The 24,026-nt window shown below is 41.1% G+C and overlaps 1 protein-coding gene across 1 annotated transcript in view; it reads right to left on the bottom strand.

Annotated features, from left to right (window-relative positions):
• Nucleotides 1–24,026, bottom strand: part of COL3A1 (collagen type III alpha 1 chain) — a 70,756-nt gene that overhangs the window by 40,342 nt on the left and 6,388 nt on the right. The window contains exons 2-5 of the mRNA XM_054043307.1: nt 6,848–7,059; nt 4,389–4,442; nt 3,622–3,729; nt 690–755 (exon numbers count right to left, since the gene is read on the bottom strand). Coding sequence (XP_053899282.1) covers nt 690–755; nt 3,622–3,729; nt 4,389–4,442; nt 6,848–7,059 — 440 coding nt within the window. The remainder of the gene's footprint in view (nt 1–689; nt 756–3,621; nt 3,730–4,388; nt 4,443–6,847; nt 7,060–24,026) is intronic.

Genomic DNA, 24,026 nt, shown 5'->3' on the forward strand with positions numbered 1-24,026 from the left:
TATTGAAAAGTTTGTGCCAGGCCTAATGGGCAGATTCAGCATCCTTAGTGCATAGTCTGAAGCGCTGTGGATAACAAAGAACACAGTAGGATGCTCTGGTTGCATCTGGGACGAAAGGAAGACAATAAAAGGAATATATTGGTTTGCCATAGAGCAATATTTGAACTGTGGAGATACAAACTGGGATAGAGGATTATATTGAGCATGAATGGTCTTGAATGCTGTCGGAAAGAAGAAAGGGAAGGGAGAGATAAAAGCATTCAGGGTGGAGGAGAGAAAAGCAGTTAGGGGAAGAATAATGAGAGGTAGAAAATGGAAGAGGCAGGGAACAAAGGTGAGGAGAATATAGAAAGGAGAAGAGATGAAAATAAGGGAAGAGGTATTGTGTGAGAGAGAAACAATTGGGAGGAAGGATAGAGAGTGCAGATCCAGAAATGGGATGGAGAGATGAAGAGAAAAAATGGTAAAGGATGAAGCAACAATGCAGTTTCATATAATCTATACATTTGGAGTTATCCTAGAATGATACTTCCAGGACAAACTCTGCCTTAAACCTTATTCCATTTGCAGTCAGCAATTCAATATATAACCTTATTTGTTTAATAGGAAAGGCATACATTTCCAAGATACAATCTACAAAAGGAAAAAGTGCTCTTAAAAAAGGGAAAGAGAAAAGGTTACTATCTTACAGGAACCAGTGGATATGGTCCAGAACCAGCCTTGGTATCATAGGAGTCATACTGAGGGGAAAAACTCTGCAACAGAAATATTAAAACAAGAGAGTCCATTATAAATCAAATCAGGCAATATACACACTTCATATGGAAATAACTCATTTATATACGCTGTTTAGCAATGTTCTAACAATTACAATTCTGCACATGTTTCAAAAGTCATCCCAAATGGAAGCCCTTGTAGCATCTTTCTTTGCGCCCAGCCTGGTGATCAGAATTACTTTAGCTGCCTATACAGCTGACCCTGTACTGTACTATAGATCTGCCTGATCTGAGGAAACCAACTGCCTTTCTCCATTCTCTCTTCTCTTATCCCCAGGCAAGTTATCAGGTAACATCTTACCAGAGCACGGGTCACTCCTTTTGATCTTGTTCCCAAGTTTCCTCTTGAAACCACATCTCTATTGGCCTAGTCCAACCCCACTGAAGTCAATAGGAGACTTTTCCATAGAGGTCAAAGGAAGCTGGATTTTGTTTATAATCCAGACTCAAGAGAAATCACAGCTCACGTCTGAACTATTGCTAATGCCAGCACTAATTGGGTATATCCTCTGATCCCCTTGGGAATAATAATACCATAATGACACCCATCGATATCCCTACGTGGGCACTCAGAGAGCAAGAGGAATATCACTTTGTCAATCTAGATGCATGTGTCTGGAAGGAGGAACACGGATATATATGTTTCACAGAGGTCTATCAAGGACCCCATATCTGCCATAATAGCGATCAGGGCAAGTGTCATTATAATCTGGAACCCCATCAAGACAACCAGTCTCAGGTCGTTGTGATCAACAGTAATTGTTTGCGTATAAGAAGTTTTTGTAGGAAGTTCCTTGTGAACTTCTTTTACCCTGTTGAAAATTATCCAAATGTGAATCTCTGTCTATGTTTTGCACTTGTTGTACAAGGATGCAACGCTATATTTACATCTGAGAAGTTAAATGTGCAAACCATCACTAAAGACTATCAACTGTTGATCCTATGAACATAGGGGTCAACATTGATGCACTACAGCAATTAATACAGCATCCAGAATTAGAAGCCTTAGTAAAAGACCTGGAAAAGGAGGGCAAGAGTTTACTGATATCAGTGCATCACTCCACTGCACAGATTGAGCGAGTGTTAAAAAGAGTGGTAAAAAGTTCAAATTTTGCTGCATCCTTTTCTGGTTATTTTGATTATTCAAGGTCTTACCCTTATCCTTGTTTTCATGGTGATAGGAAGGGTAAAGTTAAAGCTTAGAAAGATAGCTAACAAGTCTAGATTCTCCAGAGTACCTGTCGCTTGAGCAATACAGGTGTGAAGACAGTTATTTGAAATCAATAACATCTTCAAGGAGGGGAAATGTTAGGTAAAATCTGTTTCTGACCTGTATTATGTAATGTCCATCCTGGATTTGTAAAAGGACAGCTAAGACTTCATCTTGGATACCCTTCTCTTCAGATGATTTAGTGCCCTTTCAGCCTTTTTCAAATTAAGGCGGGAAAAGGTCAGGGCAGTTAGAGTCATGTGACAGCCATAATCTGCCTAGCAACCGCAGGTTATTTAGTGAGTGGCAGGCCTGTCACTCAGGGCTGTCCATCTGAGTGGCAGCCAGTGTCCCATACAGTTCAGCTGGCTGCCAGGAGCCCCAGAGGGACCAGGACTCATAGGATTTTGGATTCTTGGTTTCTATTAACATACTTGCACTCAAATGCTACACACATTAGTGAGCGCATACTTGCACTGGACTATGAGGTCAAGCAGAGACTGCGTGGGCAAGCACCGAAGACCTATCTGAGGGAGAAGATCTGCCTAAGAGGGAGAAGACCTGCCCAGAGGACCTATCTAGAGGGAGAAGAATACCCAGTTCCTGAGTTCCTGTTTGGTGTCCAGTGCCCCTGATTTTCACCACTATCCCTGTTGGTATCCTGAGTTTTTATCATTGTGTCCCTGTCTTCAGTATATGGTATTGTAATAGTTTTGTAGTTTTCCTCTGTTTTACATCCATAGGTTAAGGGGGTTTAAGGACTCTGAGCTTCATGCTCTGGTAACTGTTAGCAACTGAGTGTGTCTTGCTTATGTTGTTTATTGTCTGAAGGGGGGATCCTTGTCTAGTTTACTGACTAGTGGCATAATAAATATTTGTGTGTTACATCTTATTCTGTCTCTGTCTTAATAAATCACCCAATGATAGATGCGGGGGCGGGGGGTATCTACAGACAGCCCATCTTCTGACCTGTGTATACCAGGGGTCTCAAACTTGTGGCCTGCGGGCCATCTGCGGCCCACGAACCTCCCCAATGAGGTCCGCGGGGCTCCAGCAGTTTTGGAGCCAGGTCTCTCCCTTGGCTCCACCTGCCGCTCCTGGGCGCTCCCCCCACAGGCGATTTAAAATGGCCCGGGGCCACAGCAGTACAGTGGAGCTGAGCGGTGTCTGCCTGTTCGCTCCACATGTCTGCCCGCCCCTCCCTGTGGAGTTTTGGGGGGGGGGAGTTTTGGGGGTGGGTGGGTTCTGGGCAGCTTGAGTGACATTATTGGCCCGCTGGGAAGAATTGAGGACTGGCCCTGGCCTTAAGGTAAATTGAGTTTGAGACCCCTGGTGTAGACCATAGTTAATCTGTTTTGGGCTAACAGTGCCAGCTCATCTCTGCTGGCTGGTGTTTTGAGGGTAGGAGGAAGAATCAAGATTTTTCCACTCCCTACCCTGTAGAGCCCATCATGTCAGAACAGAAGTATCAGCCCTACTCAGGCTAGCCTTCCTGCTGCACAGAGACCCATATGACACAGGTAGGGTGAACATTGGAATAAGTATATTCCACCCTACATGTAGGGCGGATGACAGTTTCACCCTTAGAGCTTATAAGCAACACCTTCAGAGCTAAATGTAATAATTATGACTTACTCCTCCATTTATAGAGGGACATGACTGACAGACCCCAGGCTGGCCAGGAGAGCCGGGACTGCCTGGGTGTCCCGGGGAGCCAGGTGATCCATGAGTTCCAGGAGAACCCTAGAAAGTTCAAAATAGACAAGAGTTAATATTTGTATTTGTCTTTTAATATGTTGCTATCTGCCGCATCACAGACCAAATCCTGCCCATGCCGAAGTTAACAGATGTAAAATCTGGCCCCATATGATAGTGCATATTGTAAAAGAGATTTTTTTTCTATTAAATATGAATAAAGTTTACAGTTCAAATAAGTAGAGAAGAGGAAGTACAAAAATACATACAAGGAAAAACATCTTTGCCTGTTGAGCCTGATTGTAAGTGACTGGCTTGTACACACTGGAAATATTCAAAAATAGATTGACAGTTCAGTATAAAAAGGACACTGTTAATGAAGCACAGAAGGATTCTTTCTACTGTGCAGAAACTTTCTTAAAAAGATTACAAATTTATATACACCTTGGGCCAAATTTTCCTTTCTCCTCTCTGTTTTACTGGTATAAATCCGGAGTAACTCTGCTGAAGCAAATGGGATTATCCTGAATTTACATTATGAGCAGATTTTGGCCAACTGAGTCCAATAATCTTAGGGCCCAATCCTCCATGATGAAGACATCAATGTGAGTTGAGGTTTCTCACCAGCTTGCATGAGACACACAGCACTTAGCAGGATTTGGCCCTTTGTGATTTTAAATGTATTTGAAGAATCTGATATCACTTACCGGCTCTCCCTTTTGGCCTTTGACAACATTATTATTGAGAGGAGTTCTAGTAGTCTAGAAAAACAAAACAATAAAACATACAAAGGAATCAAACCAAGAAGTATTGGTAAAGTTCAGCATATTTAACAGGTAGGAAAAACTGTTTAAACAACAATGGAAATACAGCTATACTAAACTACATTGGTCATTTCCACATCAACATTTAAAACTATGTTTCTACTGCCAAATGAAGGAGCATCCATCGCGTGACATACCCTTGGCCATTCTTGACACAGGTGCTATGGGTGAAATCCTGATCTATTGAAGTCAATGTGAGCTTTGCCATTGACTGCAGTGGGGCCAGGATTTTAGCCTGTGTGCTTTCACTATGGAGACGCATGAGGAATATATTTCTTGTTTCCTTCCAACCCATTAAATTCACATATCAATAACAGACAGATCTTTTCAGCCTCATTTCCCAGAAAATTTGACTTTCAACACATAATTATCAGTGACCCCCAGCATCCTCAGATGCTGATTATTGGCCTCTTTGTTAGTGCTATTTCTAACTGTAGCAGTGGATGTTGATCTGAATCTTAGACTTTACAGAGTGAAGTTTCATTATGCCAAATCCTGACCCACAGTAGCCTTATGACTCATGTATAGCGCAGAAGGGGGGGTTGATGGAAGCCTCCTACAGCTCCCTTATGGTCCAAAGCCACAGAGCTAATCAAATAGGGCTCAAACTTAGGAGCTTCAGTACAAAAACTGCAAGCTTCAACCACTGGAGCCAAAGAAGAACCCAAGATGAGAAAGTAGAAAGCCGTGTAATTGCTGGAGCCAGCCATTCTTTAAACATTTTAAGACAGCCTACACTTGGAATCAGCAGAAATCTCATGATAAAGTCCAATTAAATGTCTGCATAAGACAATTTCTGCCCTCATTCACACCCTTGTGCAAACCCACTTGCTTTCATGGCGTTATACGTGTTGTAAGCCAGGGCATAATATGTCCCTATATATTAAAGTAATCGTTGTCTGCTTTCTTTCTCCCCTTGCCTTGGGACGCTAATCTGAAAGGCATATCCAAATGTTATGTATGCACAACCCTCAATAATTAATTTTACTAATTTAAGGGCCCATTCCTTTAATTCCTACCCAGAAAATACTTGATTGCATTCAGCAGGAGTTTTTCTTGAGCCAGAAATTTAGGATGAGGTGCTACACAATTATTACTGATTGTAATAAAAACCTGCAAAACTATTAAATTTATCAGCTCAAGCTGATTAAACCATTGTTGTTTCTGCTTTTAAATAATGTTGTCTTCTAAATATGGGTTCATGATAAGTTAAATAGGTAGGGCCTGATTGACTTCTCATTTACACTAGTAAATCAGTAACAGCAGCACTAAAGAAAATGGAGTTACTGTACAATCATGTAAGATTGGTGTGAGAAGCAAATTAGGCCTACAATATTTACATGGTGCTATAAATAGTGCTTAGTTTAGTTAGTTTGCACACTTAGGCTTTGTTTGATTTCATGCATGTAAACTGAGCATTATGTCAGAAATAGGTTATTTGCAGAACTTCTGTGCATCAGAGTATTGGTGGTTGACCCTCAAAAGATTCTGAAGTTTTGTTTGATATGAGTGACAGAGAAATGGGCTTGAATCAAAGCCCTGCATCTGAACATCACCATTCGCTGTGAAGATTTCAGTCTGGATCTAGATCTGGATCTGAGCTTTGTAGCTGGCAAGTGTTTTTAGAACATGTTGAACCTGAACTCTGGATCCTAACAACACTGAACTTTGGGAAAGTTACAGCCCAAATTTTGTGGCTCTGCTTTATTACTAATAAGCACCTACCATTTCATTCCTTCTCTGAAGTTGATCTGAACTAGATTTGTGGGAGGCCCCAGATTTGCTGCTTAGCTTGTACTGAGCATACTCACATGGACTGAGCATACTCGTAACACTGCTGAAGCTGGCTGCCCTCACTCCGCCCCTTCCCCCCCACTATTAGCAGGCATGGGTTGCCTCTGATCAGAACCTTCTGCGTTTGTAAAATTAAGCAAGAATTCTTGTGAGAAAAACTTTCTTATGAGGTTACTGGAACTTCTTGCTTTCAGTGGATGGAATATATGGCAAGAATAACATTTCCACTGTATTTTATCATCATTTCTGGTTCCAATCCTCTGCTAGGATCAGGAAATACTTTTCCTTTTCTTGCATCTCTGTAACAGGGAGAAAGGATTTTTGAACTTTATTAAAGGGTTGGTTAAGTTTTAGTGAAGGTTTAGGTTAGTTCTGATTTCATCCAAAGTGGTTTGCCCATCCTTAACAGTTATCAGATATTAAAGGCTTTAGGCTGAATAAAGAGTACTTAAAATACATAAGTATGGATGGATGGATGGATGGACAAATGATTTGGGTAAATGTGGATCAAGGACAATTCATGTCTCAAAGAAACAGATTACACTTACTGGTTCACGAGTTGTTGTTACCCGTGGACAAACAGGGCAACACTCTCCAAATGGAATCTCTGGGTTGGGACAGTCTGATATATCCAGATCATCACAGATGATGTCATCACAGAGAACAGCTCCTGAGTCGCACACACAGATTTGGCATGGTTCTGGTTTCCAAACATCCCTGTCAGCGTACACTTGCCCAAGATGTGTACATGCTCCTATAACTGGAAAAGGAATGAAAGAAAATGTAAGATGTGTAGCAACCACCAATGCACAATAACACTTCAAATGGGATTTTGAAAATGAAACTGAAACCTGGATGTTTCATTTTAAACATGTCTCATTAATGACAAGGGCCAAATTCTCCTCTCCTCTAACCACCCTAGAGATCTGCTTTGGGAAATGCAAAGTCTGCACTAGATCTCCAGGTGATAATCCCACTGACATCAATGGAAGCTCTATGGGCCTGATCCAAAGCCAACTGAAATCATTCAGAGTCTATTGACTTCAGTAGCCTTTGGATCAGGTCCCCCAGGCAGAGCGATTGTATAATCTGCAATAGAGCGCGACAGCACCAATAAATAGGAGAATGGGTCCAAAGTGTTAAACCATTCACTTTAGTGCACGTGTGCACACATGCATACACAAAGATCTATAATAAAAAGAAAAAACTCTCTAGTCTCCACACACATTGAAAATGACGTACAGTCCACAGACTGTTTAACGCACTTGGCAGGTTGGGCTCGGGAGAGCTTTTAAAATGAATATCCACGTTCACTGTAGCAAATAAGTGAAACTTTCTTTAGTTCCAGGAAAGTTTATCTATGGAAAAAACAAGGAACATTTTTGCTTTAAAAATGGAGTTTCTTGCTTTAAAAACTGTTCAGGTCGTTCACAGTCTTTCCAAGACCAAGCCATTTCACAAATACAAAAAGAAGTTAATTATCTGTCTGTGTACTGATACAGTCCCTGTAATTGTAGTATCTGAAGAGATTCTTGGTTACAAATTATGCACATAGCTTTAGTCATAATATTCTGTCAACAACATAGAAAACCCAGCTGGACATCCCTGACAGTGACCTAAGGTATTTCATTTTACTTATTTTCTGTAATGGTTGCCCTCAAGTATTGTTACAGCAAAAGCCTGTCTGCTTTTGCCTTGGATCCCCTATTTTCAATAACAACTTTCCGTACGTACTTAGCGCTACATTTTTCACAAATCCAAACTAACCCCACATAACCATTTTAAATTTTCATCAATACAAAAAGTGTGTGTGTGTATACATAACTTTACCAGTATTCATCACCCTCTTATGCTACTTTCTCAATAGATTTGATAAGAACCCCAGATATATTTTTAAACATATATTTCATAGGTGTGACCTTGAAGTACCACTGATGTCACATGGGCAACTTAGAATAGTATCAGATATCTCAGTGGTTCTACTCATAGAATACAAGACTGAGACAGAGTTTATGGCAACTTCTATTCCTACCCCATCTGCCCTCTCTCTTTCCTCCAAACCTCTACATCCTGGCTTGCATCCCAGTGTACTCTCTGTTCTCCATTACTGCCCACCCACCTTGATCTGTTTCTCCTCCCTCCAGTTCCTGTCTGGAGTTTCTCTTTCCCTCCCGTGCATTTTTGCCACTCCGGCACTCCGGCTCCTTTTTTTTTTGCTTGGGGCACAAAAAGCCAGGAGCTGGCCCTGAGCGGAGGTGAGCTGCAGCTGTGGGGGGCGCGGGGAGAGCCACAGGAAGTAACCCTGGGGGGGCAGAGGAACCGCCCCCCACCGCCGCAGCTTCCCTCCGCTCCGCCTGCTCCCCTGAGCGCGCTGCTGCCGCTCCACTTCTCCCCCCTCCCTCCCAGGCTTGCCGTGCGAATCAGCTGTTTTGCGGCAAACCTGGGAGGGAGGGGGGAGAAGCAGAGCGGCGGCGGCGCGCTCAGGGAGCAGGCGGAGCAGAGGTGAGCTGCGGCGTGGGGGGCGCAGGGAAGGCCGCAGGAAGTAACCCTGGGGGAGGCAAGGGAACCGCTCCCCCCCCCAGCTCACCTCCGCCTCCTCCCCCGAGTGCGCCGCCGCTCCGCTTCTCCGCCAGGGAGGGAGGGCTAGGAGGGGAAATGCGGCGCGCCCGGGGGACGATGCGGGGCCGGGGATTTGGGGAAGGGGTTGGAATGGGGCGGGGAAGAGGCGGAGTTGGGGTGGGGCCAGGGGGCACGGGAAATTTTTTTTGCTTGGGGCGGCAAAAAACTTGGAACCGGCCCTGCTCATAATTCATTCTCACTGCTCCCTCCATCTTCCTTGATGTCCGTCTTCCTCCCTCTTATTATTGGCTCCATAGTTTCTTTCTACCCCACATTCCTTCTGCTTTCTCACTCCCCTCCATTCCCATGCCTTCTCCTCTCAGACTTCCTGCCTTCTATTGACTGACACTCCTGGTCTCTTTCTCATCTGCATTCCTCCTATGACTGGGCCCTCCCCATTTCATTCCCTCTTATGCCTCTAGTCTTCCTGCCTCCATCTGTCCACCTCCCTTTCCCGCCCCCCCAATCTCCTCCACAAACTCTTCATTCTTTCCCTGTCCTTTCCAGATGTCTTACTCCCTTCCCCTCCCTTACTACCATCCCAATCTCTCCCCTCTGTCAGCCATGAAGTTCCTCTCCTCTTGCTTCCCTCTTGCCTGTTCTAATACACAAAGCAGTGCACTGTTTTTCAGGTACACAGTGTCACTTGCAGGCTGTGCTGCTAACTTCAGAGGATGGGGTTTGTAGGAAGGAACCAAAATCTTCTGGGCTGGTTGAATGAGGAGCTACCACCTGAATCCTGCCTTTGCTGCTCTTTGTGTTTTTCATAGGAGCCTATGTTTCACTGAAAGTCAGTAGGCCTTAGATGCCTAGTGCCCAAGTCACTTCTGAAAATTGGACTTTTGAAAAAATTACCTTCATCCTTTAGCTCAAGTGGTGCAGAAACTCATGCTCTTAGTGCGGAGGAGCTTGGTCTCAAATCCCATTGTTGCAAGCAAATAGCATCAAACAGAATTGAATATATTATATTAAATAGAATATATTTCAGAACTGTCCACAAGTCATCAGATGTTGCAGTAAGTTACAAAGGCTGGAGCAGATGATTTTGATTCAACAGTAACATTACAGATTTACATCTGAATCCCCTTGGGCTCACAGTAAAGCAGGATTCAAGCACAGTTGTATTATTTTTTTTAAGTGACGGCACTGATACAATGCAAGTTTTTCCTGCAATCACGATCTTTACTGATTACAGATAAAGGCAGATGCAAACTGGAAGTATTTATCAAATATAAACATTAAGGCAAACATCATGTGTTGTTTTTTTTTTGTAGTGGCAATGGGGTTATTGAGGCAAAAACTCTTATTATTGCTAACATCTTTCATTAGGACTTTAAGCACTAATAATAGCATTGATCAAGGACCTAAGTGTATTAGGTGCCTGGCAAATTTCCAAGTCAAGTGAGATCCTAATCAGAGTATCAGTAGTGTTCCTGTGCCCTGCAGAAGAGCGCTTCCTTGTGGTTGAACAGGAGCTCCTAGTCTCTTCATACCAATCAGTTGTTCTCATCTGATGGCAGATATTACTTCTCTTCTTGGCTAAGAACAGTTGAGAGGCCGGATGAACCGAGCGAACAAGGTGGCTAAGGAAGGGAAGCCCTCTCCCCTTTGGGCCATGATAAGCCCTAGTTGGAAAGATGTTGATGTGGGATGCTTCTCTGCTTAAGGAGGAGTGAGAATTTTCAGATTATTATTTGAACTACCATGAACATGGTACTGGGGCTACTATCTGGACAGGGGCATTCTTGATGTGTTATTTCAGGGTGGAAGTTAATTTTTTTTGAGTCTTAAATTATTATTTACAGATAGCTATATCATTTCATGAGCTGGTTATTACCTCCACCTCTCCCAGCTCAGTAGCTCCTTTTCTCCCCAGTTTTACTTTTCCTAGTGAAACCTATGCCTGACCATCAGGAATGTCACAGCATCAGGGATATTCAACCTCTGTTACTGTGCATTGCTCTGTCCATTGTCTGTTAGATTTGCCTACTTTCATCCCCGGCCCTCCCCACTTAGGCATCTTGTTGGCTGAATTTAAAGCTACCTGAGCACTACCTCGCAAAATCCCCAAAATAAAACAAAAAAGTACAGTGGAGTCGCATCATAGGCGCATTTAACTTACGCGATTTTAACAATATGCACTCGGCAAAACAAAACAAAAAAGAGAAAAATAACAATTTAAATACTGTACCTGTAGTGCAGGCGATTCCGCCCGCCATTCCACTCAATGAGCGTTTGACTATACGCGATTTTCGCCTGACATGCTGACTTTAGAATAACCCCCGTGTAAGATGCGACTCCCCTTAAGCAATTGCTTGAATTCTCTCGTCTCACAGAAGAAATCCAAGATGGCCACTTTGCTTTAGTTTTAAACAGCTCTTTTGAGCATTATGTATAGCTAAAGAAGTTTTTTTGTTCCAGGCTTCTAAAATGGCTGCCTGGATTCCCTCATCTAACATTGTAGAAGCCAGTTCTGTCAGGACATTACAGCCAGTCACAGGGGGAAAAACTGGTATTCTCTTAGCTAATTGCTGAATGTTTCCATAAGAAATGTTTTCTGTATTTTGATAAATGAGCTCATACATAATTGGTTGTTAATGAAAAAAAACAAAACATTTGCCAGGGGGCAATGGTGAACTTGTTGCTTTCTCAAAGGACGACTGGCTGGCAACATTTCCTCGCTAGGCGATGGTTAAAGTGTGTTTTAAAATCAAGAAGAGTAGCATTCTGTAATGAAAGCCATCCTACAGTATTACTAATGACTCATGCAAAGGGGCTCAGGGATGCCTCTGCTGAGTGCTCCTGAGGTCAAGCAGGTGGGTCTGACGTGTGTGTGTGTGCGTGCGCTGTCTGGAGGAACAATGCCCAAATGAGGAACACCCCCCCCCCACCCCCACCCCGGGCACCAGGGAGAACAGAGTGAGGGGGATAGCAAGATCTGCCCCACAGCACAGCCTGGTGGGCACAGAAAGCAGAGGCATACTCCCCTCCAGAGCTACTCACCCCATCTTTATAACTCCTTCTCTATAGCTAAAGTATCTGCTTCCTATGCCACCATGCTGTGGGAAGGGAATGGGCCCTTTCTCTTACTCTAGTTCACTTATCCATCGCTAAAGAACATCATGCTGGCGAGTGCATGTGCGCCATTGTGAGTGTATAAATGTGTACATATTTGTGCATGAGCATATATACATGCATGCACACACATTTATATATATATAAAATATAAAACTAAGCATTTTAAAATGTCTTTGTTGACTTCCCTTTTTTAAGGTTGAGATTTTCAGCTCCAAATATCCCTATTTGTCTGCTTTTTGCAAACTGCAGCTTGTCTTTAACTACAATTGCTCAAGAATATCACTTTCATATTCTCCAGAAAGTTAAGTGCAAGGATTCACATTTTTACAGTTCCAGGTTTTCTCAAATCCTATTACATCAACACAGTTTTGTTACTTTCTTGTCCGAAATGTATAAGGCTTGTACCCCGTTCCCATTGAACTTAATGGTACAGCTCCAGTGGGGAGCAGGATAGGGCCCATAGTTAGCATAGCCTACCACTGTTGGTGGAAAAATCTCTGTTTTCCAGTCTGTTATCTCAACAGCTATCACAAAATAGGACCTTATCTCAAAGCACAATTTTTCATAATTAGTAAAACATGGTTTTCATTTTTTTCCTCCATGAAATTAAATTGTATCAATGAATATCAAAGGAATTTCAATTGTCTTATAAAATGACTGAGATAATTTAATGGTAATAAATAAACCTGATTTCACTAAACAGTCTTGTAATATTGTCATTCTTTTATTTTACAGTAGATGGCACCATTTAACAGAAAGAAGACTAGAATACACAGACATCTGGCTATAATGACTTTCGTACTTGCTTCTAACTTTCTGGATTTCATTAAATCAGTTAAGAAATAAGCTGAAAGAACTGCAGAACAAATCTTTGAGGCTTTTGGCAGAATGAAAGTATTAAATAGGTTTTCCAGAGGAAAATTACATCTGGGTTGATTTAGCCTGTTCAAGACACCCCCTTGATACTCAGATGTAGATCTGTGTGTCAGCATGCTATGACATAATGCATCATCCATTACACATAAAGACTAAAAGACAGCTCCAGAATAGTCTGGAAAGCTGATCTGTGCTAAAACATTCACAAGTGATACATAGAAATAATAGGGATATAAAAAAGGCTGACTCGTCTAGTTTTAAACTTGTGGCTAAAATAGTCAAATATTTGCCTTAACCAGATATTCTTGCTGGTTCCTACTTGTATATATAAAGACTAAGATTTCATAAAGTATCAAGAACAAATAGCCAATATCAAACCTGATCCCAGTTCTCAAAGCACTAGTTGTAATGGCTTTAAACAACTTCAGTTCTTTGAGAATGATTGTGATGGCTTGCCAGCATTTGTGTAAATAAATAATAAATCCTTGAACATCTGCAAGACATTTTACAAAATATAAATAGCTTTCTGTTGTAAAATTTATGTACCTTCAGAGTTTTTGTGCAACATTTCCTAAGTGTTCAGATCTTAAAGATTTCCTAAAGGCAGGCTTTCCCCCAGCACTGAAATCACAGCATGTTATCCTGTCTCATATATTGGTTCTGAGTTGGACTCCAAAATTCCTATTTGCTAACCAGGCTAGCAGCAGGGTGGAGGCAGAACATGCAATGTTGACAGGAAATACTTCAGGTTGCTCTGAAAGGACCCAATCTGGCTGATATATGAATAGGTTCAGATAACTGCAGTAGGAAAGCATATCTGGACATCCTCTTATGGAGGGAGGACAGCTGTGACATGGGACATAATCCTGATTTCACTGAGATAAATGGGAATTTTGCTATTGAATTCAATGGCCTCAGGAACTGGCCTGTCATGTCGTCATTTTTTGCTTTACATTTGCTCAGACACCATGATCCTCAGCTAACCACACATATATGAAAGGGGGGAAAGATCTACAATTATTCTCCAAAACCACAGACCTTCTCCTCTTTGGATGAAGTGAAATCTCCAGTACCTGCATTAGTAGCAGGATTTATAACTTGTTTTCAGACCAGCTACTAGAGGGTGAGAAAACCAAGAACATCTGACAGGTGTGATTCCATCCCTCCAAGTTCAACCCAAGGTTCCCCTATAGTCTTAAACACAAGCTGCTGACCTGAGTGAAAAGCTGAGTTTCTGTGTAATCACAGTTGTATTAATTGGAGTTAGCTAAGGTGGGTCAGTAAACCCAAGTTAAGAACACACACTTTTTTTTTTTTTCAGTGAAGATATACTTGTAGAGGGCAGTTGTCCATGTACACAAAAGCCAGTACCTTACATAAGGGCTTCTGATCGTGGGTGGGGAAACTAAAATGAAAAAGTCTATTCTGTTAGGGTCTGATCCAAAGCTGACTGAAGTCAATGAGAACCTTTCCTACTACTTTAAGGGGAGTTAGACTGAGGCCATAAACTGGGGAAGATTTTTCATAGCACCTGGGGGATTTAGGAGTACAAGACCCTTTGACTTTCAATGGGACATTTGCTCCTAAATTCCTTGGACCTGATCCAAACCCCACTGAAGTCAAGGAGTGTCTTTCCAATGACTTCAACGGACTTTGGGTCAGGGCCCTCAGATGCTTTTGAAATCTCCCCTTAAGTGTTTGTAATCTTTGCTTTCTTATTTCTCACCTATTTTGGGACACTAACCCTAAATCTAATCTACACACTATTTAAAGTAGCTAATTCTAACAGTGCTTTAATAATTCTTTTTAAATGCTCTATTTATTAGGTATTTCCTCAATGTAAAACAACGTGGATTGAAAATGTGGATAAAGTAGAAAGGAAAGAAGTTGTTTAATATAGAGGGAAGATTTTGTAGTTCCTCTTTGTTCTGGAATAGATTTATGGGAACATTAACAAGTTTTACCATCCCAGCTTTTGAAACAGCATTCCTTTCCACTTACTGAACAGAAAAGCAGAATGCCAAAATGCCTACCTTGTAGCAAATGGTATGGACTCTCTGACTGTTATGATGAGGATGTTTATAAGAAAAGCAAACATGATCATTCCATACTAAGATCAGTAATGGAAACAAATGAGCTCTCATAATGAACTCATTGGCTTGCTGGGCCAAAAATTTGAGCTGTTCTGAACTTCATGCAATTGGATAAGTGCTAAGTACAGGAGAAGTTTGAAACACTTTCTGCTTCATAGGACTTATAACTAGAGATGGAGAAATAAGCAGAGAAATATTTTAACTAGATGGGATTTTTTTTTAAAAAAGAGCTACAGACATTGTCTCAACTTTAATTGCCCTCAAATGGTCATCTTCTATAACTAATTTAATCCATTTTGAAAAGCCATGTTTCTCCCAGGTATACAAGTGGACATGCTATAACAGTTGCAGTGGGGATGTACTTCATAGAGGGGAATTGTTTAAAGCATAGGGTTGGGAGTTGTAGATTTTGCCACAAACTGTCCGAGTGACCTTGGGCAATTCATTTAGGCTGGGATTTTTGAAGGGGCTAAGAGGTTAGCATGTCTTTGAACTCTGTAGGATGTGTAATACATAGATACACATTAACATTTGCAATAGTAACGATAGGCCTTCTGACAGTTCACGTATAAGAGTTCACTGAAATCAGTTTTTGTTGGGAGAAGAATAAAGAATTGAGGGCCTAATCCTATACAAGTAAGTCCAAGAACACTGCATACATTGGCTATGCAGTCCTAAGGGGAGTTATCCCAGTAGGGAAGAGTAAGAAGGAGATCTGCAAACCATCTATAGACAGGAGACAGCACATATCCCTGGCCACGTCACTGTGAGTAGACGTTATGTGGGAGTTACCCTGCAAAACACTGTTCCAGCACAGAGAAATAGGTGAAACAGATGGTTGGAATTGGAAAAGGGGGAAAATATGGATGGTTGCTTGCCAGCTTTTTCCCTCTTCCCCTCTCCCTGCTGGCCAAGGAAGATTCTTCCTACCAGAGAGGTCCAGGATTAGGCCATTTTCAAGCCATTTAGATAGTGAAGCGCTAGGAATTGCACACATACTTAATTAGAGGAGCAATTTCTGAGAATGCAAAAGAGATGCTGTTTTCAGAAAACTGATATAAATAGTATTTTTCCATTGTTTTTCATATTGTACCAGTTACTCATTAATTTAGGATCAGACTGTTCCATCCTCACACACACTGAGCAGTGTCTTAATTCTGTAAGTGGTCCCATCGGCTTCAATTGGAATTTTCACAGAGTAAGGTACAACTTAATATGAGTAAGTGTGGCAGAAGCTGGTCCTAAATTAAAGATTAGCTGGTATAGTATATGGGGGGAAAACCCAACCCTCCAATATATAAAGTTGCTATTTATAAGCAATTCTATCATCTATTAATTGTGATCCTACAAGTATGTAGCCTGAAGGAGGATTGCAACCCTACAACTGGTATTTCTCTTCCCTTTCTCTCAGCTAGTAAGGATAATTATATCAAGAAGACATCTGATTGATGACTAAAGAGTCCATCTGTGCCTGCCCATTATTCCACCCTAAAGGAATAATATTCTTTTTTACAACACAGTCATGATTTCCAGAGCAATAAGTTCTGATGTCATCGTTAGTTCAGCTTACTAGTGAACATTATTAGTTGATTTAGGTCCAGGTTATCCTCATGCGAGAGAACCCCACACCACAAACAAGAAAAATCAATGAGGTTCATCTTGTGGTCTTTCCTTAGAGAATCCCATTGGAACAGGAGGGAGGGGGTGGGAAAGGGGTGGGAAGGGGCTAATTTCTCGAAGCACACAGTTGTCTTGAGATCCATGGGGCGGGGGAAGAGTATCTTAGGACACCCACACAAAGCCTTGACAATTGGATGGAGGGCCAGTGCATTCCCGTTACTTTCTGGACTTTTCCAAAATGGTTCTATTTAGACCTGTGATGATGGATCCCCTGCCAGCTGCTGTCCTAGCTCCTCACCCCACAACAGAGGTGCACAGTGAGGAGGGGGCGTAGTACAAAATAGTGCTAATACTGATGCTATGCCCTCATGAATTTGAGACGGGACCTTACCTCAGTGAGAAGATTCATACAGCACCCCACTTCCATGACAATGCACAGTGGCGACCAAAGGACATCGATTTGATCAGTGGAAAGAATTGCATATCATGCTATCATTACTATTTTCTTTCTCTACTATGAGTTTCCAGGTGCTGTGATATGCCTTTTGTTTGTTAGAAACTCAGATTATTGGCACTTTCATTACCTTTTTCAGTTGTGTTTGGATTAAGAATAGTAAATCTTGTTCTTTGTGTTAAGTAGACTAATGATATCGTTTGTCTCAGTGATAATGAGGTTTAAAACAATTGTGTCTACGTCACAGTATTTAATCTAGCCTTTTTTTGTGATCCTATCATTATTGCATTTTAACATTCATAGGTGATGTTCTTAATAAAATATCTGATGCTCATTCAGCTATGCATGCAAGACAAGAATCATTCTGAAATAAGGACTATATTCTGCCTGTGATTTTTACACAACAGTCTCACTGGTTTCAATTGGTGTTCAACACTTGAAATGAACACATTGCAAAATTTTCCACTCATTTATGAACTGATAATGAGGTAAGCACAAAGAAATGATCACACTGTGCCTTCATTCATAAAGTGAACATTTCAAACAATAAAATTTACCGTATATACTCGTTCATTAGCCCGTTCGTTTATAAGCCTACCCCCCAAGATGGTTAGGTAAAAATAGCAAAAACTGTATGACCCTTTCATAAGCCGACCCTATATTTCAGGGGTTGGCAAACTTTGGCTCCCTGCCCATCAGGGTAAGCCACTGGTGGGTCAGGACGTTTTGTTTACTTGGAGCATCTGCAGGCACGGAGCCGCTGAGCTCCCGGTGGCTGCGGTTCGCCATTCCCAGCCAATGGGAGCTGCAGGAAGTGGCGCACCACTTCCCACAGCTCCCATTGGCTGGGAACAGCAAACCGCGGCCACAGGGAGCTGAGGGGCTCCGTGCCTGCAGACGCTCCAGGTAAACAAAATTACATTGTATTAGATATTCAATTCAATGATTCCATAGAGTCTAAAATCACCTAAATTTGGTGTAGACCCATTTATAAGTCGACACCCGCTCTTTGATGCATCACTTTTTTACCAAAAATATTCGGCTTATGAATAAGTATATACCATATTTAATAAAAAGCTACTGATTTCGATATAGGCTAAATACAGCAAACCATTTTTTTTACTAAGTTGCTCACAGAATTATGTTATTCATTCTTCTGAATTCCCTATGCCATTCTAATGAAAGGAATTAATGAATACAAGGATTGGTTGGGTGTTATGCTAAGCTATGCTAATGACTATCCCTGCACATCATTAAGAGCTAAATAGTGACTCTTCTGTAACTGGGGAGAAGGTGTAGAATGTGTGCTGGAGGAGCTGAATGAGAATCTTGCAGAATTTTCCTCCTTAGGGCCCTGTGTGAATGGATTTAAGACAAAGGCTAATATTCATATTCTTGTCTTTACAGCAGAAATGGGCCAGATTACAGACAGGCACTACAAATATCCCCTAATTTATTATGTTTTGATATAATCCCTAAACTGATCATCATTCATCCACGGATAGCTGTGAATATAGGGCCTGATCCAAAGCTCATGATAGCCAAGATAAGTCTTTGAAGTCATCAAACCAGATCCCCAGGGACTGATCCTGGACAGTCCTGAGTGCCCTGAACTCCTTTTTACTTCAGTGGAAACTGAGGGCCCTCAGAACCATGGAGATCAAGTCCTTAAATAAGAGTTATTGATTGCATGAGAACAAGAAGCACAGTGGATAAGAGTGATATTCTACTTCCATATGTTGAATTTCTTTTGTGATTTTGTCACATGATCCTGTGTGACCTTTCGTGTCAGTGACTTTAAGAAGCAGGCTGAAGTCACTTGATTTTCAGTCATACAATCATGGCATTGGAACAGATTCTCAATGCTTGGCCTGCGTTCTAAACCAAACTGAAACAGACACAAGCTCAAAGCCCTGATGTGACTGAAACTGAGTTTATGGATCAGCTTTTGGCCTAACATATAGTTAGCTCTGGTACTAGATAAAAACAAAAATATGCTAATTGTAATGATGAACTTGTTGTAGGCTGGGGAATAAATAGGGTGTTTTTTATGGGGGGAAGGGGGAGAGAGGAGGGAGATGGAGAAGGAGGAAACATCAAAATATACCAAGCTTCTTTTCACCCTAAAGATCATTTTAGAGTCCCTCTGATAATACACATATACAGATTTGAAATTAATTGTTGGCCAAATCCTGAAGACTTGAATAGAAGTTTTGTGGAAGTGAGGACTACAAGAGTTGACCTACCCATACCAGTTTCCAAAATCCATTCTTTTTTATACCATCCCAGTTGCATATCCTCTCTATGCACTGAACTTTAAAGTTAATGAAAGTTAACATTCAGAGTCCCTAACAAAACAGGTCCTAAAAGAATACTCAGTTTTACCCCTTAGTATGTATTAGGCTGGTAGAAAGTCTGTCTACGGATGAACAATAGGCAGGTGCACATAATTACTAAGAATAATTAAACTTGATCGGATTATTTCAGAAGCTCCCTCTGCCAAAAATTCAAAACCACCTGTTCTTGGGCACTTCAAAAAGCTCTGGGAACCTTAAAAGTTACCATGTACCTCTGTACCTAGGGACCACAAATGGATAGGCCATAATACTGCAAGGAAATCTGTTCTTGTGATTTCTTACCTGTCTACAAGCAGGAAGTACTGGAAAGATTTTAAAACAGGCCTTTCTTCTTGGGAGTTGGGGAGAGAGGCCTCAGCTCCCACTGAGTTCAAGGTGCACTAAGAGGCTAGAAGGACAGGGCCCAATGATTACACTTTAAAAGCTTAAACCTGAACTTGTGAAACAGAACAAATATTATTTCCAATTTTTTGTTGATTAGCTTTGCTGGTCATAATTGAGCAATTTCTATCAGGTAATTAAAATCCAAAATGAAGCATGGAAAATTATGTTTTCTAACCAAATGAGAGGGCTAAATATTTTATTTAGTGTCTGTTTCTAAGATCTGCCTGGAAGAACCTAGCTTGGTTCAATGCTTTTCTCAAGAGATGTCAGCAGATGGGAAATGTTCCAGTGCTATGCAGTACATATGGTAACACAATTTACATTTTCAGATACAATGGGCAAATTCAGTCCTAGTGTAACTCCGCTGACTTCGGTGAAGTATATCAGAGATGAATAACACAGCAGGGGTCTGCACTAACATAACTCCCTGTGCAATTTCATTGAATTCAATGAATTGGCATGGGTCGTCAATCAGTGGAGAATTTGGCCCTTGTACTTTATATTCAAATGACGTATTAAAAAGAGATCTAGCACACCGTCCATAGAAAGGAATCATATCCATGACTGCAAATAAATTACAAGTATCTGTAAGGCTTCAGAAATGCAACAGGTCAGTCAACGATGTGATTCTGTATGAAAAGGACAGTGTCATTCTGTCCTCATTCGTAAAACAACTGGTGTTCATTCACCTGCCTCCATACATATTTTGGACTCTTAGTGGATAGGTATGTCAGTGTTTAGAGTTTTCCTTTGAATCTCTTCTAGTCAAGATTAAATAGCTAGCTGTAAAACTCTGTTTTGGTTACACTATTATGTCAAAATTATAAAGTTAACAAAGCAAACCATTGTGGCTGGTTTATTACAGTTGGCAAAGGCATTTCCAATTTTTGGACCATCTGTTAACTATAAATTTGCTACATTGTTTTTCAGCCTCTGGCTTCAAGTATTTCAAATCCTTTTTCTTAACTAATACCTGTCCTAACACTAGTAAGAGAGTACAGTGCAGAAAGCCTGGTATTGCTAGTGAGTTCTGGTGTCTAAAGTGGGCATAAACATTGTTGCTGACCTCAATCCCCCTACAGTTAAGGATGTTAGAAAAATGTGAATTCAAGGGCTGGGACTGTGAAAACTGGAGAAGTGAAAACGTTGCATAGAAACAAGCCTATAGCAACGTTGTTTTCTTCAGTCAATCTAATCTGAAAAGATGCAGCTGGATTTAAATTTCTCTGTATCGACTATTTGATTCTTACTAAGAAGAGGGATATTATACAGAGGACCACCCTGGCAGCATCCAAAAGGACAGTAGGGTGAGATTACTGTCCATAGATTTTACAAACATCTGATCTGATTTTCAATTACTGTGCTCAAAGAACTGTAATTCCCACTACAATAGCCTTCTTGTTTCCTTTCAGGTGAACATCCTTCCATGAAACAACTGGCATGCAATCACGGTGAGTCTGTACAGAACCAAGCAGGATATCCGAACATAGATTGATGGACAAATAGTCAAAAAGAACCTCTCACTACCATCAGAGTGATTTTGAAAGAGCACAATTGCTGTGTTCACATGCACATAGTTCAAGGAAAACACGGGCAGTGTAGTTCATTATTTCTTTGATGTTCACTGTAATAGCTACACTGAACTGCAAAGTAACAATGAAGCATCCCTCCTATATTTTTCAATAACTGTGTGCAAGTGAACAATTGTTTCTGTTATGTTCGTTTGAAAGAAGAGCTGCAATTTTGTTCACACATCTCTGTCAAAGAGAAAACACCAGGAAGAAAAAAAATAGATGATGAGTCACAAGAGAGGGCCCGATAATTCACCCACTGGTCAACGAGACTTTGACTTCAGTGGGAGCAAGTTATGGCCCAGAGTGGAAGGCAAAACCAGTGTTGCTAGGAGCTCCAATAGTGCATTACCATGGAATGTAGCTTCCAGCCACAACTCAGTCCTTAATATCTACTATTGAAAATAGGCGTCCATTCTTCCCTGTGATACCATGTTGCACTGGACTGCTGGAAGATACGGGACCTAAAGCTGGCATAGGTGGCCGTGGAAATATCACTCCAAGGAAGAGGGAATCCTCTGACAACACAGAAGCAGAGTAGTAGCATCTACCGCATCTACAACATCCTCCAGCTGCTGATGTAATGGACATTGATGGGGAAAGACAACAGTGCAGGGGCTGCCTCCAGACTGGTGATCTCCAGCTGCAGAATTGGTCTCTTGGGAGTGTTGGCAGTTTGATGCACACAGCCAGCTCAGGCCTTAAAGCTACATTTGCATTCCACTTTGCAGGTTGTGCTGTGTGCCCCTTTGGCCATAATGAAGGATCTAAGCTACAGTGTACACTTGCCTTCAAAGTAGGAGGCTGCATTCTACCTTAAAATAAACATCATTACTTTAAAGTAATAGTCTTAGGTTGTTTAATGCCTTGTGTGTGATTCAGTTCCCTGGCAAATATCTCTTCACAGAGCATTTGTGTGAAACAAAGTAAGTAAAAAGTGCCAGTATTATTACAGTGCATGTCATTTTCAGTCTCATTCTTATATTTCATTTATAAAACTACAGCACTTGAGAAAAATCATGGAAAATGGAAGTGGTTTCTTAGCTAATCTGAAAAGAATCTCCTCTGATGTATTTTCACTAAACACAGCCAGAAGTCCCAGTGTCTGAAGTTTACCCTAACTAAACTTAACAAACGATTGTTGTTTGACTGGTTATATCATGTTTTCCATTGTCATTTTGACATGAAACAGGCAAAGTTTCCAGCTCTGGAAACTTAGAGTCAGCAGGATTAGTACTGAAATAAAAAAAAGGAGTGAATTTTGTTTTAAGTGAGAAGAGTTATGAAGTGAAGATAGATGTTCTTATGAAACACTGTGGAAAAATAATCATTGTTCTAAAAGAATACTTGGTCTCATGTACTGTAGCCTAAGGACTGCTCTAACTTATGTTCTTGCTGCAGTCTCCCTTTATGCACCATCCAGCATCCAAGAAAGGCGGACCAAGGGCTCATCTCTGGGAACTCTTTCCATTCCCTTTACGATGTCAATGACACAAAGGAGACATACACAAAGGAAAATTAACCCCTAAACATTAAAAACATGTCTAAAAACTGGAGTCTCCTTCTACCAAACCAGGCAGCTTCTGATCCTGGACCACATGAAGGGACAGCCAGAAAACTCTGTGAGGATCCCCCCACAGTGTTTTCAGGGAAACAGAGCCTCATGTGCCTTGCTCCCGTTCCCTCTGGTAGCATGGTCCCTGAAGGAGAGGTGTGGTCTGTCATCTTGGGGGTGCTCTGTAGCAGAATACAGAGAGGATACCATGGGTATTAGTGCTGCCTTAAGTAGCGTTAATTCAATTGAGAATTCTGGGTTAAGCATGGAAATCCTGGGTTAAGTATGGAATGGAGTTGTGAAGAGTGTCTGTGGTCCCCTGTTCAACTTCCTCTAACAGTAACCATGCCCACAAAACCCTTCAGAACTCTTGCACAAAGAGACAACCTAAGTATTTCTCTATAGTTCTGGGAATGGGCACAGTATCAGAGAAATAGCATCTCACCCCACTCCCTAAGAAGGATTTCACATATAGTATGTTAAGTCCCTTTCATTGGTGTCAATGGAAGGGAGTATGCTGACTACTGTATACAAACAAACAATAATTGTGCTTAACCTTAGCGGGTGGGGGAATGGGGCAAATTCTGAAGTCTTTAGAGAATGTTTCATTCTTTATTCTGGCAAAAGACTAACTGGACAATGAAAGTTTTGCTTGAGTAAAATTTGCATAGCTATTCAGTAGACTTCAAGATTTACTCCGTGCACTATATAATTCAACTCCATATTTGATCATCAGGAATGTTTTGTATAGGATATATTATTATTATGACAAATGCCTGGTACGAGGGATAGATCAATGTAGTATTCTTGCAACTATTTTAAGATTAAAATATTTTCAATAAAAATCTTGCTTTAAAAAAAACAAAAAAACAACTAAGCTAGGTTAACTTAATTATGGTAGCTGCCAAAGATCAAAACTAGAAAGTCCAGAAATTAGTCTTCAACTGCACTTTTAATATATAAGAAATAGTAGCTGTCAAAGAGAACATTTTGCCACCTAGTCTTAAAGTGCTTTTGAATATTACAGAACTAAATATATTTTTCATTTAAATGTTGTATCCATTTAGATGCTTGTCAGATTATAGGTTTATAAACTTTCATAGAGGCTTTGGATAAGCAG

This window comes from Malaclemys terrapin, chromosome 11 (genome assembly GCF_027887155.1).
Source record: "Malaclemys terrapin pileata isolate rMalTer1 chromosome 11, rMalTer1.hap1, whole genome shotgun sequence".
NCBI lineage: Eukaryota > Metazoa > Chordata > Testudines > Emydidae > Malaclemys > Malaclemys terrapin.